Source organism: Miscanthus floridulus, chromosome 16, assembly GCF_019320115.1.
Source record: "Miscanthus floridulus cultivar M001 chromosome 16, ASM1932011v1, whole genome shotgun sequence".
NCBI classification, from domain to species: domain Eukaryota; kingdom Viridiplantae; phylum Streptophyta; class Magnoliopsida; order Poales; family Poaceae; genus Miscanthus; species Miscanthus floridulus.
Window position 1 is genome coordinate 98964934 of NC_089595.1, and position 17600 is coordinate 98982533.

A 17600-nucleotide genomic window follows, 5' to 3' on the forward strand; every position below is an offset into this window, starting at 1 on the left:
TTTTCTTGGATCAGCTAGGCCTCGGTCGTTCGGGTTTTTGCTGGCTGATGTATCGTGGACCGCTCGACCTACTAACTAATCATTGCTTTAAGACACTTGGGGATAATAACCCGACACTATGGCTGAAAGGTTTCCTCAGTTGTTCAGTCATTGCAAAATCCAAGAGCTTACAGTGGAGCAGGCATGCGCCTTCAGCAACAACTAAGGACGCGCCTATCGGCTATGGCAACTGAACAATTCAGTCAGGTGACGCAAATCCTAAATCAACTGACGTTGACACAAGGAAGAGACAAACGCCGAAGTATGCTCTTAAAAAAGAATGGTGATCTGGACATCCCGCTGATCTACAAGGCACTCAAAACAGCTAACCCCCTGGAATGCTTGGAGCAAGTTCGTATGGCAAAACAAAGCGCCGCCCAGAGTAAAGTTCTTCACATGGCTGCTCTCTCGAGGGAGAATTTAGTGCAAAACATTAAAGGGCAGACCCGGGTCAGAGGCTCCCACATGAGTAGAGTTTAGTGCAAAACATTGCTCCAGAAAAAGGGAGTAGTAAGCACCACCACTGTGAAGTTTGTCCAACTGTGGATGAAACATCAGAGCACATAATTTTTGGCTGCACAGCAGCCTGTCAATTCTGGAATGCAGTTCAAATAACAACTAATCAAGACTGGTCAGTTCAGGCTCTAAGGGAGATACAACCACCAGATCATATATAGGCAAAATACTTCAGTACCTTCTTGATCTTATGATGTTGGAATATTTGGAAAAGGCGGAACAATCCGGTATTCAGAGGTGAGCGAATGAGCTTGAATGCAACTTTGGCGGCCTGTAAATCTGAAGCTTATCTGTGGGGAGCATGACTGCCACAAGAAGATCGAACCATTACGATGATTTGGTGCTCTGTGTTGTCAAACGAAATGTAATCATATACAGCAGCAAAATGTAAAATGAAATGTTTGTAAACTTATCTGCAGCCTGTTTGCTTGCTCGTATACGATCGTGGATTATAAGCTGGAACAGTATTTTTCTCTCACACCAAACCAGCCAGCAGTAAATAATCCATGATCGTTTACAACAAAACGAACAGGCTGCTGGCTTTGAGAGCCAACAATCAATGAAATGCTCAGGTGGGGAATTCTCTCCCTAGACTTATCAAAAAAATTACTACTGCACACGTTATCTAAAATTTGTGGAACTTCGTCACGTTGAAGGTTGATGGTTGCTGTGTACCATTGACTTTAGCCTTTTAGCAACGTCCCATCGCTTAGGCCTTTTATTCAGACTTATGCTAGATTTCTAAGATTTATGCTTAATTTGTAATGGAGTTATGATGATTATTTGGATGCAATTACTAGTTAAATTTGAGGTAACTAAAAATTTGGATATGTCGAAGGAATATTTATTCGATTCTTACAACATCCTTAATCTTGGTTTTGAAACTCCCCTCCATACGCCCGACTTTTTCCTTAATTATAGTAACATGCATAGAATATTCTGATGTACTCCTGGCTCAGAAGTTCTTTTTTGCCTAGGTATGGAGTAGACCATTCCAAATTCTCCCTGCTGATTTGGTGTTGGACTTGTGTTGAAATCCTTATAGATAGTGTACATAGTCTTTGATGTATAGGTTTCTGTTGATGTTGAATTGCATATCATCACGACCATGTTTGAGTGTAACTGGTAGTAGGGGCGAAGCCAACTCTAAATTTATGGCGGTGGACTGCTAAGAGGATATATATAATTTGGTAGAAAAACAAGGTGAAAGTTTATTTAGTTACTGGAATTTTTTTTCTTATCGTGGTGCATTGGCACCAGACAAGCTCAACGTGTAACTTCGCAGCTTAGCTCCTAACTAGGCCTTGTTTAGATCACCTCCAAATTCTAAGTTTTTTCACTCTCTCTCCATCACATTAATTTTTGGACGCATGCATGGAGCATTAAATGTAGGTAAAAAATAACTAATTGCACAGTTTGGTTGTAAATCACGAGATGAATCTTTTGAGCCTAGTTAGTCCATAATCGGACAAAGTTTGTCAAATACAAATGAAACGTGCTACAATGTCCAGATTGCAAAAATTTGCAATCTAAACAAGGCCCTAGTAGGTTTCTCAATGAATTGCAATCACATTAGTTCCCAACACAACTAATCTATTATCTGTCTTGAAATGTAAGGGATATGTACTAGTGAACAGTACAGAATGTACGTAAACAGTGCACCCGACCCAATAACTTTTTTTGGTTTCTCTTTATATAAAATCTTAGTCGTCTTCAAATTTTGTATGAGCATGTATCCTCGCATCATCTACCCATTTATATTTTCAGTTGATATTCTCATGCATATTTTGATGGTTGGTTTTAAAGTGGGTAACAAAATTTATATTAAGCAAAATCACTTAGGCCTTTTTAGATGTAGTAGGATTGACATCAATCTAGTTTCACTCTAATCATAAAATCCGATAACATCCCAACAAAACCATAGTTTAAAATAAAAACTATCGTGCAGGCTGGTCGGGCCTGTTGCAACGCATTGCGTGTGCGTCGAGTACGGCCGTCCGACCGGGACGGGCACTAAGAACGGAGCTCACAGACTACAGAGCATCCGTTCCGTTGCGTGCTCGTCTCCCACTCCACTCTCTACGGTCCACGGCGGCCAGCAGCGCTTGCCACTTTCCCAGCCACCCGCCGCCTCCACGTGGCGACCCATCCAGCCATCAGTTCCACCTGGCCTGCAAATCCGGCGCGCTACTAACCGCCGGGTGGCCCGAAATTTCCCCAGCCGCAAGCCTCGAAACCGGAACAGCAATGGCAGCAGCAGCCGTTGCCTCCAGTTACACCCCGCGGCCGCTCCGCTTGGCGCAGCGCGGGGCGCTCGCGCCCCACCACGTCAGCGCTCCGCCGCCCTCAACCCGTTCCCGCAGGCCGCGGCTCGCCGTCTCGGCCTCGGCCGGGGTGGAGGCGGAGACCAGCGGGTCCGGGCGGTTCTACTTCAACTTCACCGGGTTCCCCTTCCCGCTCGGCCCGTTCCTCAACCGCCGCACCATCCGCACCGAGGTAACCTTCTCGTCCGCCCGCATGCCGCCTCTCCTTTTGCTCGCCGTCGACGACTGGAAGGGAAATTTCCTCACTGTTTCTCGCGTTGGTGTGCGCCGGCCGTTGGGGTGGGACGAATGATTGGACCAGGCGGTGAAGGGCAGCATATGGCTGTTCGAGCAGGAGCAGGCGCTGGGCTTCAGCAGCGTCTCCACCAACATCCGCATGACCGTCATCAAGCTCAAGTCCGGCGGGCTCTGGGTGCACGCGCCCATCGCGCCCACCAAGGAGTGCATCCAGGCACGCACCCTGCCCGGCCCCATATACCACCTCTTGTTTCTTCTTCCAGCGAGTTCTGCTCATGCTGATGCAATTGGTTGCAGCTGCTCAAGGAGCTGGACGCGCCGGTGGAGCACATCGTGCTGCCGACCTTCGCGTACGAGCACAAAATCTTCGTCGGGCCCTTCTCCCGGAAGTTCCCCAAGGCTCAGATATGGGTGGCGCCCAGGCAGTGGAGCTGGCCAATCAACCTGCCGCTCGAGTTCTTCGGGATCTTCCGGGCCAAGCCTCTCAAAGATGAGGATGACGCCACGCCCTGGGCCGCCGAAATCGAGCAGAAGGTGCTCAGCTCACCGGAAGTTGGTATTGTCCCTGCAGATGTTCAGCATTGTTTCGTGCATTGCTGCATAGGAGTCTGAATGTCACTTTGCTTTCAGGGATTGGGCCATATGTGGAGGTGGCGTTCTACCATAAGCCTTCAAGGACACTACTGGTGACCGATGCTGTCATCTTTGTTCCTCAACAGCCACCGGAGTGTATCAGCAAAGAATCTCTGTTGGCATCTGCAAAGAATGGACTGGCAGTGAAGCTATTGAGCAAAGGGAAGGAGGTTCCCGACGAACCAGTTGTTGACAATAAGCTAAACCGTCAGAAAGGTAACTACTAACTACAGTCAAACCTTTTTTTTTGGTACAGTGGTTACCAGTTTGTCACTACATTGCAATACAAGAAGACAAAACAGATGAAGTTTGCTAACTGTAATTCTTACATTTGAACGTACCACGCCCCGTTCGAGAATAGTTTCATTCATTGTCAATGAACTATCATGTGTAGACAGGTCAAATTTGCAATTGATTGTTTCTTTATGAGACTGAATAAGAACTTTACTACAAAATGTTTGTCCTACCTTGGTAATTTTCGTTATCTCTGAAGTCTGAAGTTTCTGTGAAATCATGTCCCAGATGTTTAGACTACTGATTAGCGATTATGCTATGTTTTCTATGTATTGTTCTGAGTTGGTAGACAACGGAAATGAGTATTCTTTAGATATTTAATTTTCAGGTCAAAGGTCAGTTTTGTGGAAAAATTACAGTATGTTGCTATCTTCAATAGTACAAGGTTATGTACCACATGTCCACATCAATACTGACTGATTCCTTGGTTATTTTCAATAGGGTGGGAGAGAATGGTGCTTCAAATACTATTTCTTGGTCCGTCAAATCTGCTTGAGCCAAATGCAAGTTTTGCTCAAATGTCGCAAAAATTGATTGTCTCACCAATTGTCAAGACACTTGTTTTCAGCAAAGTTCCGGAGAAGGTAAGTTCTTGTGACAGTTGGAAAATCTAGCATCACACATCGTTCTATTGATGCCTTACTGGATGTTACTCCTGTCACAATCTCATAGACACATTTTCTTGTTGTTTAGAGAGGTAGTGTAAGGGATCATAGTCATTTTGAAGAGAAAAAAGGACCATAGATGCATTATGATTTCACTGTCTTGAAGTAGACCTGCGTATTATTATTTGGTGTCAAATCGTCATTTTGTTATTACACGCCACCAACACAAACCGTTTAGCTTAGTAGCATCCATCTTTCAATTCTATGGTGGCTGTTAATCTTTTCAGTAACAAAAATAATAATGATGAATATTATATCTTCCTTATTCAGATTATTGTTAGATATAACATTTCTTTATCATGTGATCTTCTGATTTACAGAACTGAATGTTTCAGATAGTTGTGGAATGACCCCACCTGCAGTCTTTCTGTCTTTTCTGATATTTACATCCAATCCACACTTAAAAAGTTTACAATACAACCATTTCTAATATGTCTGTATTTGATCTATACTGGATCACTAGTTCTCCTTCGTTGCCCTAGATAAGGCAATGTGGCAATGTCAACACTACAGCTAGTACTACGTAACAGTATTCTGTTCAAACTAATCAAGATCATCTGCTTCGATCGACAGGTGAGGGACTGGGTTGACAGGATTGCGGCGGACTGGCGATTCCGACGGATAATCCCTTGCCACTTTGCAGCCCCGATCAACGCGAGCCGGTCAGACTTTCTGGCCGCCTTTGCCTTCCTCGACGAGTTCCTCCCCGAGCGCACTGCCAGGGCGCCCGGTCTCTCACTGCTCTTCGCCTCCTTCATGGGGAAGGCAGCTAGCTACTTCCCTCCGGACGACATGAAGACACTCTCGTCTCTGGACGAGTTCTTGGTCTCTGTTGGCGCTGTCAAGAAAACCGTCTCTGGGAGGAAGAGGTGACGCCCGGTGGATGTGCATGGTTTATTTGTAGGGATAGTTGCTGCAGTGCATGCTTGAAGCATGGTGACACTGTCGAATTTTTATGTGGTTAGTGGGCAAGCATGGTGCATTAGGCTACAATCTAGGAGAGTACATATGTCTTCTTGCCTTCAATAGAAAGCCAGGTTTTACAGCATATGGAATTTACCTGCTTGGAGCATACCGGAGTAGGTATGTTTTGCCATGTTTGAAGTGTCCGCTTACCACGGGATGGTGAATTCGGTGTTGCTCATAATTCAGGCTGCAGAATGCACAAGACTAGGGGCGCTATCTACGCACGGGCCATCGGCAAGGAGTTACTTCTCGGCCCGATCCAGGCATTGCAGACTGCTCTGTTTCAGTTATTGCTGCAGGACTGCCTCCACGAGCAGGCGCACGCCAAGGTTTCTTTTCACGCGGCAGGGCGTCGAACAGCAAGCTCATTATGACCACACGCATCGCAGCTCACACTTCACAGGTCGAAACGCTTGCTGCGTCGCTTATTATTATTACCTGACACCGACGGAAGTTTCTATTGCACGGACGTCTTGAAACCAGCCGAGCGCCTCGCGGGTTTCGTTGCGAGGTCCGTCGATCTCCGCTCGCGCAGCGCCGCCGCACGTCCCCCCGATTCACCGCGGCCGTTGCGCCGGGAGGGGGGCAAGTCTGTCAGGCGCGCGGAGTGCGGCGGGGACCGGGGAGATTTCTCATTGGCGACGAAGACGGTGCAGTGCTGTCAGGTGTCAGCCTGTCGCTGTCAGTTGCAACTCTGGACTCATCAGAGTTTACTCCTAGGCTTTGTTTAGATTGAAGAAAATTTCAACCCGATGAATAGTAGCACTTTTGTTTTATTTGGTAAATATTGTCCAATCGTGGACCAATTAAGCTCAAAAGATTCATCTCGTGATTTCCAACTAAATTGTGCAATTAGTTATTTTTTTACCTACATTTAATGCTCCATGCAAGCGTTCAAAATTGATGTGATGGAGAGAGTGAAAAAACTTGGAACTTTGAAGGGAACTAAGGGCCCGTTCAGTTGCCAAAAATTTTTGCATAGTAACTGTCACATCGAATCTTGCGGCACATGCATGGAGTACTAAATGTAGACGGAAAAAAAAACTAATTACACAGTTGGTCGAGAAATCGCGAGACGAAACTTTTGAACCTAATTAGTCTATAATTAGACACTAATTATCAAATACAAACAAAATGCTATAGTGAGCCAAATCCAAAATTTTTTAGATCTAAACGCACCCTAAATAAGGCCCTAGTACTGACGCCGTCGTCAGGCACCGGCAGTTAAATGTTCGTTATGATAGCCCCGACCAGAAGTCGTGGAAAGTTACCGCGCCAAGACCGTGCATTTGTGTTCGCTGCCCGCTGCGCTGAGGCTGTGACTCACTGAGCACGAAGAAGGCGCGTCGTGCCGTCGTCGATGCTAATTGCCACGGCAGCATCAATGCGGAAGGCGAGCCCGTGGAGCGCGCCATTAAGGCCCCGCTTAGTTGCCAAAAAAATTTTGCATAGTAACTGTCACATCGAATCTTACGGCACATGCATGGAGTACTAAATGTAGACGAAAAAAAAAACTAATTACACAGTTGGTCGAGAAATCGCGAGACGAAACTTTTAAACCTAATTAGTCCATAATTAGACACTAATTACCAAATATAAACGAAATGCTACAGTGAGCCAAAATCTAAATTTTTTGATCTAAACGCACCCTAATTTCGGCATCCTCCTTTTGCAGTCACAGGAAGAACCAGAGCGCATTTACTTGCGGCGCTGCCCTACCCCGCAACGCCGACGCCGACGCCGACCACAGCGAGGAGTATAACGCGCGCATGACCTCATCTGCAGCCCCCGAGCTCTGCAAAGAATCCAAACTGAGGCCCTTAGGCGAAATTTTTGGAGAAATGGCACTGTAGTAATTTCGTTGTTATTTGATAATTAGTGTCTAATTATAGTCTAATTAGGCTTAAATGATTCGTTTCGTGAATTTCGTCTAAACTGTGTAATTAGTTTTATTTTTATTTATATTTAATGTTTCATACATGCGTCAAAGATTCGATATGACGGAAAATCTTGAAAAACTTTTGCAAAATTTTGGGAACTAAAGACTACCTGAACCGAAAAAGATGGCGTGTCTGGACTCTCATTTCGCCGGAGCCGGCGGCCGGGGGCGAGAAGCCGAGAGTGACATTGAGCGAGCGAAACGGACAAAGTTCTGCGGGGCGTTACCGCGAGAAAAAGGAACTTTCAGTTTTTCTACTAGTGAACAATGGAAGCCAAGAAGGCTGCAACTACAGGGGACCCCAGCAGCAAGGAACAGAGCAATGGGAAAAAGCCAAGAAGTCAAGAATCGGAAGGAAAGACGAAGCACGAGCCTATACATGGCACACGTATCTACTCTACTAGTATCTCTGTTTATTGTCCATGCACGCGGCACGCCCAGGCGTCGATCGGTCCTCCATTGTAAGTCCTTTCCGGAGGCGTGGCGTCGGCGTCGGCCGTCGCGGCGCGTGCCGGCCGGAAAGCAGGAACAAGAGAGGCCGACGAGCGGTGCTTACATCGCGCGAGGAGCTCGGCGTCCAAGAAACGGTGTTGGAACTGACCGCCGCCGCGTCGTCGTCGTCCTTCGTCGTGGCCGCGCGGCGCGCGTGCTCCTCAGTTGTGCAGCGGGTTCGGCCCCGTAGGCACGAGCCGCTTGGCGACGCCGTAGCGCACGTCGATCTCCTCCCCGCCGCCGCCGTCGCGGCCCGGAGGCGGCAGCGGCACGGGCCGGTGGTGCTGGTGCTGGTGGTGGCGGTGCCCCGCGGCCCCGACGCGGCGCCTGAGGTGCAGTGTGTGGCACCAGGAGGGCGGCGCCGGGTGCGCCGCCGCGAGGGTCGCACATGCGGGCGAGGAGCGCGGTCGGCGGCGGCGGACGGCTCGGGCGGAGGAGGGCCGGCTCCCCGCGCGTGGCGAGGGCTGCTGCTGCAGCGCCGCGGCGGAGAGGACGAGCAGGGACGCCACGAAGAGGAGGCGAAGGCCCCGGCACCAAGACAGCCCCATGGCTGCTGCGGCCGCGCGCGCCTGATCGGTCGGGTGGCCCGTCCGTTTCTTGCTCTGGTTCTTGGAGAGGAGGACGAGGACGCGCGAGGGAGACAGGGGGACTGGGATTTGGGAGGGGAGAGGCACTGGCAGACAGAGGGACGTGAGAGCGAAATTAGGAGGGCGGTGGGCTTTAAAAGCTGTGGCACGAGGCGCATGAGGAGCTGGGAGAAAAGTGAAAAACAATAATAACGCTAAAATTGAAAAGATATGGAGTATTAAAGAAATGAAAAATAATGTTTTTTTTTTTTGCTTTTGTCGTAACTCTGATTTTGAGTAAAACATACCCTTAATGTCATCATTGAATCATCTACCTCTTTTACAAACAGTTTTGTTATATCATACAGTGAAAAAGATCATTCCTACATCTGAATTTTATAAGCATGCTATACAAAATAGTTCAGTTGTTTTAGAATTAAGAAGAGTTGCACACCAAGATTAAAGGTGTTTGTAAGACCATCTCTAAGAGACTTTTAATCTCACTCTCTAAATTATCATTTGGAAAGTCATTTGAATAGAATTCGTTCTCCATATCTTTCACCCTCTAATATATTTTTTGCTCATAAAAAATTCTATTTCTAGCAATAAGAAAGAATGTAGTGAATATTCCTTCCCCCCACCTAAAAATAAGTTACACTAAATTCTACCTAGAAATTACACCAACATAAACACTGTAATAGTAGTAAAGTCAAATGTACATCCAACATAAGTTGACGTTAACTAAAATTAGAGTGTGCGAGAGAAGATTTTCACCCTAAACTGGTTAAGTGGTGCATATTCCAAATAGTCATTCTTATGAGACTGAATTTTAGAAAAATGATGTTATATTGTACTATCTCTGTTCTAAATTATAAGATGTTTTCTAAATATATTGTTTTTAATATGTATCTAGACATAGTGTATATCTAAGTGCATGACAAAAGTTATACATCTAGAAATGTCAAAACGTTGCATAATTTGGAACAAACAAAACAAAAGGAGTAAGATACATCGGTGATCGGTTCTACCTCCGATGGTTTTTGTTTCAAATCCTAACACCCTACTAGAAATGAGAAAGTACAAGATACATCGGTAATCGGAATTATACCTTCAATGATTTTTGTTTCAAATCCTAACACCCTACTAGAAATGACGAAAGTACGCTGTATATAGTTTGATATGGTCATACTTTAGTATTTAGGTGAATACGTGAAATTATGACGGTAAAAAGGGGAGAAGAATAACATGCTTAAATGAACCATTTATTAGTGGCATGAGAAAAGAATATTCAAACAATTTGGCACACTTTTAGTTGGGCATGTCTGCTTATCAATTAGATGTGAAGGATAAAAAAAAGGTGACATATAAGAGGTAAATGGAAGACTCAAATTTTCTCCTGGATGAGACAAGTGATATGTTGGCTCTATGTCAAAGATGAACATGAGCCTTTATTATAACTCTTCCCAAGATAACGTAGTCACAACACGCATACCGACCTTAGGTGGAGGCTAGAAAAGTGTGGAAGCCAAAACAACGATGAATGGGTGAAAATACGAAAACACTTCAAAAATTGGCCTAGCTTGTTTCAAAAAATGACCTGAGTAGATTTTAGAGAAAAAGGAAAAAGCTAGTGAAAAAGCATCAAGACCCCTAACTGAGTTTTGGTGTATTGATGACCATGAAATTAAGGGTCTAATGATATCATTGTAGGTGCATGACAACACAAAGAAACCCTCAAATTTCAAAAGAATAGGGCAAGAGGATACGTGACAGCTTAATTACATTTTATATATAATCAAGGAAGGTAGAAAAGAAACCGTGACAACTGAATATTTCAAACATACTCCATCTGTTCTAAATTATAAGATGTTATGGCTTTTCTAGATACATTGCTTTTACTATGTATCTAACATATTGTATATCTAAGTATACAAAATTTACGTATCTAGAAAAGTCAAAACGTCTTATAATTTGAAACGGAAGGAGTAACAAATTAACATGCCTCAACTTCTGAAGAAACAGCTAGACTATAGAAATCACATGTCATTTGTCATAAGCAACAATTCATAAATGCAAACAAACTGCACAGATCCAAATTACTATATCAGCGTGACTTGGCCAAAGAACACGAGGCAACATCAGTTCAGGAGAAATCTTCAGCCAGCAAGGGTACAATCAGAATATGGTAGCTTTGTGACTCATCGATCAACGATCATACTGAGCATGGCAGACAAGAAATATGGGATTATCCAAGATCCTAAACGTTTCAGTTGAACAAAATGATCCAAGCTACAACTCTCAGTTCTAAAGCTGGTACTAGTACAGTAGTACAATTCTGCAACAAAATGCAATTAACAGAGAGGTCGTCTGAGCATACAACTGCCCTAGTTCTAGAGTCCACAGTTGTACATACTCTACAATTTGAGAAAAAAAAATCCCTCATGAAGCATCAGTGGGAAACAGCAGTGGAAATGTAGCAGCGAGATGATGAACCACAAGATTATAAACCTTAATGGCATCACATGATGCCGATGACAAGTTATCTTCTTTCACCCGCAACCGGCCTCGACTCCATGTGCACAGGCATTGGTGCTGCAAGCCCAGGCTTAACATAGGCACTTCTCTTGCTAGGCTTCACCTCATCAAACTCAGCAGAGCTGGAGCCTTCAGAGACCTGATCAACTTCATTTCCATTCTCTGTCTTTTCATTGATCGTGTGAACCTGACCATTACCGGAGAAACTCACCTTCTTGCTCACAGTCGGGCGACCTGCCACCAATGCAGCATTGCAGCCGTCATGGTACTCGTCGGCCATCACCATCTGCTGCTGCTCTTTGATCAGCACCTTGTCAACGAACTCCAAGATCCGGGTGAGCTCCCGGCTCACCGCGCGCTTGCCCTCCCGGATCATCGGGTCCCCTCCCTGATCCAAAACCCAATTCAAAACCCAGCACACCGTGGCATACGGACCGAAGTGAACGAGTTCATGGCAAGGGTTCCATCACCTGGATAGCGTCGAGCCGGAGGAGGAGGCCCATGGCCGCCTCTGAGACGGCGGCGGGGTCGGCGCCCCCGCGGCGGCCGGAGAGCGACCCCCGGATCGCCGCGGCCTTTGACCGGAGCACGGCGAGCTCCTTGAGCTGGCGCAGCGTCCGGGAGCGCCGCGCCAGGAAGCGGCGTAAGTGGGCCTGGATCGTCCGCGCCGCGCGGTCACTCGCCGCGGAGGGCGGCGGCCCCGTGCGCGCCGGTCGCCGCGGCCGCGGCAGAGGAGGCGAGGGCGGCGATTCCGGTTCCGACTCGTCTCCCTCCTCCACCTCTTGCTCCTCCTCCTCCTGGTAGCGGGCCGCGCGGCGCGGGCGAGAGTTCGGGTGGGGCGGTCGGCGCGCGGGAGCAGGGGCGGCGAAGCAGCGGGGAAGGGCGGATTCTATCGCGGCCACCCGACGCAGGAGCGAGTGGAGCAGGAGGTGGCCGTGGTCGCCGGATGGATTGGGCTTCAGCTGCTGCGGCGGCGGTGGATGGGTGTAGGCATGGGGCTTGGCTTCCTGCTGCTGGTACTGGTACTGGTACTGGTACTGCTGGGGGTGCGGATACGGATACGGATAGGGATTCATCGCGTGGTGCGCGGCGGGAGGCGGCGGCGGCGGCTGGGGCTGCGGCTGAGCAGGCGCCGGGGTGCTGAGGAGGAGGTGGGCGGCAATGGCGTGGAGGAGTTGGTCGGACGCGGCGGAGCAGGGCGGGGCCGGCGCGGGTGCCGGGTAGTAGCACGGCGCCGCGCCCGCGCATCCGCAGCAGCAGGAGCAGCAGGCGGGCGGGGCCGGGTCGTGGTGGGCGTGACGGGGCATTGGCGCGTGATCCGGCGGGGGTTTCTCGGCGGGCCGGGGCCGGGATCGGCGGCGGCGGAGAGGGTGTCACTGACTCACATTCACATCGGGAGTGGGAGAGGCAGGGGAAAGGAGATGCGCTTTGGAACGGAGCCCATGTGCCGCCCGCTGCAGCCTGTCCAGGCCGGCAAGCAAGCGCCCAACGGGCACACCGTGGGTGCGCTCGTGCCGCCGCGGGTTTTCGCTCGCTGACTGGTGGGGCGTCCTGACGTCCGGCGCGGGGTTTATTATCTGCTGTCGATTGCTCCGAATGCGAGCCCGTGGACTTTCACTTGGGAAGTGGAGGTTGGGAGGAACCGCCGGCCCGGCCATGGCCTGTGGATTTTCTATGGGCCGGCCATGGCTGTTTTGGCCTTCTCGGGGAGTTGCGTGTCGTGCCGTGCCGCTCTCAACGGAAACTCACGAAGCTCGGCTGGCCCTTCGCCTTCGGTCAGAGCTCAGAACTCAGAATTCGGAAACCTGAAAGTTCATCGTGCACCAGCAAAACAGACGGCGTACGACTAGTGCTGTACCGGTGCCAAGTTCCCAACCAGAGAGATACGAGTAGTCGAGTACGACGAATGGGAAAGGAAGCTGGAAATCTGTGCGGTTCAAAGTGCAGCCCTGTTGGCGTGAACTCACCCGTCTGGCTTATCAGTTATGGACACTATTTTTCTCTCTCAATAAATCAGTTTTAGTTGGCTTATCAGCCGTAGAAACCATCTCCCGAAATCTATCGACATCTAGCAAGGGATTCAAATTTCAGAGTATCAACTACAATGTCACATATGCTTTCTTTCAGTTCTGTAAAAAAACATATGCTTTCTTTCAGTTCTGTAAAACAAAAACTACTTCAGTTCTACGTTAAGTGTTGACACTGCCTGCGTTAGTACTTATCAGCTTACAGTGTCCTCCACTTTATTATGCCAACTGCCACATGTGTAGCAATCCTACTATCAATCCTACTATCCTAGTCACCTAGATACTATCCAGCCACTAGAGACGCTCTAAGGGCGTCCGTCGTCAGCTTCGTCCGACGTGAAAATATGAAACAATGAAAAAAACATCTCTCTAGCGACGAGATAATCAGCAGACGATTTCGCTAGGATCAAGGAATTGCGAGAACAGATTTACGGCAACGCTCTGCAGGTGGGGAGGAAGGAAATAAGAAAATATTTCTTTTCACTCTCACTTCCAGCTAAGCTAACGAAATCGATAGTTGCTGGTTCGTAAAGAAGTATTGCTGACTGGTTTGTGTGAGAGAAAAATACTATTTTCGGCTGGAAATTTACGATCATTTACGACAAGCCATAGGCAAACGAATATGTATCACTGGGACGCCCTAAGAGCATCGCTACTAATACAAATAGCCCACCCTTACACATTAATACTTGATCCACCTTACAGAGTTTCTTAAACCATGTACCTGTACATAAACTACCGCTTCTCTTTTCTCTCTTCTCTCCTCCACCCGAACAAACGCAAATCTAATGTGACACTTGCTACATCCTACTTACATCATCTTATTATACTTACTCTAATAAATTTGCATTGTGCAGTAACCCTAGTCAACTAGCTTCTAGGTAGCCACTGGGGACTCTCTATTAAAGTTTGTATTACAAAATGTCGTGACACAATAAGTGAAGTATTAAGGCGTGACTTTCAGCGACTACTAGGGCAATATGGTAGGACAGCGGTAATTTTGATAGCCTATAATCCTCATGGATGCTTTATAGGACTGCGCCTATAGTCATGATCAGAGAAGTTTGATAGGTAAAACAGCAGTAGCTTTTGTAATCGCCCCTCCTTGCTTTTTGTTCACCCAATCACCCTCCAGGCAACCGCACAATTTAATCGATTACACTACTAGTGAACAAAAGCTGTACAGTCAGTAAACACAGTTACACAACCACAGCTTAGGAAATGTGTTTCTTTACTTCAGTGTTCAGTGTCTCCTCGCAACCTATGTTCTGGACGACAATGCTACTAGAAAAAGTGTGAATCACTAAGAACCAGCGTTCTGATCTCTCATCCAGAGGACGCCCAAAGTACCTGCAAGATGCGACCAGCTTATCATCATGTTTGCACGTAATGTCAGAAGACAACACAACACCAACAAGACAACACCGGGAGAAAAAAAACGCTGGCATGATTCCATGACTTAGAAGCTGTAGTGCATGTGCTTACCTCCTACGTCATTACCAAGTTACTTGCTATTATTCTTCCTTGTTGAGAAAACTCTCTGGCAAGGAAAATTCTTCCCCCGGACTGAAGTTGTCCTTTTCATCATCCTCTGGTTTCTTCATTTATTAATCATCATAAGTAAAACTTGTGAGTTGCGTCCCAACTGTAGAATTTCCATACTAATGTGAAATTGTGGTAAATTTATGCAGATATAGATTTAATCTAATCCAAATGTCCACACAAATATAAGACAAAAACAAAAAGGGAATATAACAAAGTAATTCAGATATGGGTTTCCAGATACCAGCATTTCTAGGTTAAAGAAGCGGTCCAAGAGTTGTAAAACTTCATCAGAAGAGAATTGTCGGTCAAGGCTGTAACGTATAACATATGGTCAGACCAGATTCCACATATTTTCACTGTAGTGTTCGAAGTTGAAATTTTCATATGTGGCTACCTTTTTCGCAAATATTCCATGAGGCCATAGAGAACAAAGTGCCGATGAATGCCTAAAACAAGTACACCAGAATTACAACATGTGCGAAACAAGGAAATGCATTCTTTAGAACTTTGTTTAAGTTGCTGGAAACAGGGTTCACAAAACATTATTTGCTAGAATTCCTAAATCCTAGATGGGAGACAGAAACCAGTTAATTTTTTGTAGATAATCCATTTTATTTATTTTTTATTTTAATATTTTTTTCCTCAACTTCTTATGCTCATTCAGTCATTCATCATATATATGTATAACCACTTCTGTTTAGTTTAAACTAGAAGTACAATATAATTATTGTCACTCCAATCGCTCTATACCACTTTTATGTTGTTTTCTATCTAAGTGTGACTTTTTTTATAAAAAAAAATTTGAATTCTATTGTGAAGCGCCCGATCAAAACAACTTAGTAAAACAGGTAGTCAGACCTATCACTTGCCAATGCAGCACATGCTATTTTTATCAACAGACAGACTCAGATGCTCTTTGAAAATGCCTTGCAAATTATTTATAATGGCATACTCCATCATGGAAGTGATGGACGGCAACCTCAGATGATTAACTGAGCATTGAAAGCCAGGTTGGTTTCAGTTAAATTCTTTGAAAGAACAACGGAATGGAAATTGCATGGTTTTCTAGTTTTTCTGATAGTGCAGCAGCATGACATTGGAGCCCTGTAACTTATAGTGTGAGGGGCACAAACCCACCTTCAATTCTGCAATACTATAATCCCACCTTGTACATCACTCAACAAGCTTTAGCTGAACCTTAACAACAGAAATTACATCCTTTGCACATCAAAATATTTTGCAAATATACCAATCATTTATTCCAATGAGGGTGAATACATTGTTTCTTTCAAAGTGCAATCACACATTTTTTTTGGACATGGAAGCCAACCTTTTGTTATATGACAAGCATGCATATGGTACTCAGATAGCTCATTCAATGTTGACATATTTCCCCGTTAGTGAATTAGTGTCATTAGCATAGGTGTTTACATAATTGACGACAATTTATGCCAAGCCCCAAGGGCCAACAAACAAAAAGAAACACTATGGCGAAACCTTTGAGTTTTGATGGAGGGTAGAACTCGAGAGCCTGAAGCAGCCTCAGCTCCAACTCCACCTGCGATTGCTCCTAACATATACCAACATTACAACATTGAAGATCAGTCACGATGATATTGATAACAGTATAACACGCCCTCCTTCCTTGAGAGATAGAGGAGGAGGAGAAAGGAGAAAGGGACCTTGGGGAGAGAAGAGGCGGATGACAGCGGCGCCTGCGCCGGCGAGTCAGGGGCAGACTCGACGTTGTCCATCAGGGGCGGATCTAGTAAAGGGACATGTGCGTAAACATGTAGCCATCAAGTAGCCAAAGAGCTTGAGGTTAGAGTTTGGGAACTCGGTTTCGCACAGCAGACAGGGAAGAGAAGGGGCGGAATACCTGGTGGGCACTCTTCGCGGCTAAGAGATCGGCGAGGGCCTCGGCACCTGGCGTAGGGCGGCGGCGGCGGCGTACGCACGAGAGGAACGCGAGGAGGGAGACGGGTGGGGAACGAGGGAGGTGGGGCCTTGGACCCGTGGTGGACGGTTGGGCTGAGATAACTTTTTTCTATTTGCTTGTTAAAGCCCAACCCGTCACAACATTAGAGTTTTTTTTAATCTTTTATATATTCTTTCATTTTCTCGTCTCAAATATATATTTTACAAAACAGATTTTTTTAAATCCAGACTTATACCCCAAATTGAACGGCAGTATCGTAAAGTCACCTATTTTTAGGCGGCAAATACATTATAATCGTGTCAAGTGATGTAAGGGCCCTGTCAACATTTGAGGGTGCGGTCTCACCTAGCCTCGCCTCGTCCTACTGGCATGAGCACCAAGATGGCCGTCTAGCCTGGCGAGTTGTTTTGGCTTCTCCCACAACAGCAGCCAAATCTTGCTGTCACAGGTTTCAAGGCATGGAAGCAAGGAATCCAAATGCACTACTGGCCTAAAGGACATGCGATTAAGGTGGAAAACAAAGACTAATACTATATGACGATGGATCAACATTGCGAGATAGAGCGCTAAATGAGGGTTGAACATGAGTTCAGTGTTCGAGTTCAATAATTCAACATATCCATCTCGAAGGGTATGGAAGATGAGCTACATAGAAGGTGCCGACAGCTAGCGGCATGTAAGGCACCCATCAAAACAACAAAGAGGACAAACTTCAAGATAGAGTAGGCAATCAAGGGCCAAAGGAGGGAAGATGAATCAGCAAAGCCATCTTCATGGTGGCATAAAAAAGGGAAAATATCCTTGCAATCTATAAGGCATGTTATCTTTACACGTTAGGCTCTTCGCCTAAGTAATATAGAGCTCCCCCACGTGCCATTGCACA

General features: G+C 46.4%; 3 protein-coding genes and 1 pseudogene across 3 annotated transcripts; 1 reads left to right on the forward strand and 3 right to left on the reverse strand.

Moving 5' to 3' along the window:
• The first annotated feature begins 2758 nt into the window (after positions 1-2758).
• Positions 2759-5762, forward strand: LOC136512553 (uncharacterized). The gene is made up of 6 exons (XM_066506525.1): positions 2759-3051; positions 3181-3330; positions 3414-3672; positions 3747-3965; positions 4485-4627; positions 5282-5762. The coding sequence occupies exons 1-6, from the start codon at positions 2803-2805 to the stop codon at positions 5579-5581; spliced, it is 1320 nt and encodes a 439-aa protein (XP_066362622.1). The 5' UTR covers positions 2759-2802; the 3' UTR covers positions 5582-5762.
• A 2463-nt stretch (positions 5763-8225) lies between these two features.
• LOC136510107 (uncharacterized) lies at positions 8226-8752 on the reverse strand (annotated as a pseudogene).
• Positions 8753-10901: 2149 nt separating this feature from the next.
• Positions 10902-12658, reverse strand: LOC136513791 (uncharacterized). The gene is made up of 2 exons (XM_066507761.1): positions 11677-12658; positions 10902-11594 (listed from the first exon to the last, which is right to left on the reverse strand). The coding sequence occupies exons 1-2, from the start codon at positions 12511-12513 to the stop codon at positions 11211-11213; spliced, it is 1221 nt and encodes a 406-aa protein (XP_066363858.1). The 5' UTR covers positions 12514-12658; the 3' UTR covers positions 10902-11210.
• A 1177-nt stretch (positions 12659-13835) lies between these two features.
• Positions 13836-16808, reverse strand: LOC136513267 (uncharacterized). The gene is made up of 7 exons (XM_066507260.1): positions 16658-16808; positions 16461-16543; positions 16276-16348; positions 15173-15224; positions 15020-15089; positions 14719-14831; positions 13836-14583 (listed from the first exon to the last, which is right to left on the reverse strand). The coding sequence occupies exons 2-6, from the start codon at positions 16530-16532 to the stop codon at positions 14748-14750; spliced, it is 351 nt and encodes a 116-aa protein (XP_066363357.1). The 5' UTR covers positions 16533-16543; positions 16658-16808; the 3' UTR covers positions 13836-14583; positions 14719-14747.
• Positions 16809-17600: the final 792 nt, after the last annotated feature.

Bases quoted from the DNA above. Each gene is read 5' to 3' on its own strand.
- LOC136513267 (XM_066507260.1), bottom strand. From the start codon at position 16,532: ATGGACAACGTCGAGTCTGCCCCTGACTCGCCGGCGCAGGCGCCGCTG. The intron at 16,349-16,460 runs GTCCCTTTCTCC...GGTATATGTTAG, and splicing joins CCGCCTCTTCTCTCCCCAAG to GAGCAATCGCAGGTGGAGTT. The intron at 15,090-15,172 runs GTAGCCACATAT...TATACGTTACAG, and splicing joins ATGGAATATTTGCGAAAAAG to CCTTGACCGACAATTCTCTT.
- LOC136513791 (XM_066507761.1), bottom strand. From the start codon at position 12,513: ATGCCCCGTCACGCCCACCACGACCCGGCCCCGCCCGCCTGCTGCTCC. The intron at 11,595-11,676 runs GTGATGGAACCC...GTTTTGGATCAG, and splicing joins TCCGGCTCGACGCTATCCAG to GGAGGGGACCCGATGATCCG.
- LOC136512553 (XM_066506525.1), top strand. From the start codon at position 2,803: ATGGCAGCAGCAGCCGTTGCCTCCAGTTACACCCCGCGGCCGCTCCGC. The intron at 3,052-3,180 runs GTAACCTTCTCG...TGATTGGACCAG, and splicing joins GCCGCACCATCCGCACCGAG to GCGGTGAAGGGCAGCATATG. The intron at 3,966-4,484 runs GTAACTACTAAC...TATTTTCAATAG, and splicing joins TAAGCTAAACCGTCAGAAAG to GGTGGGAGAGAATGGTGCTT.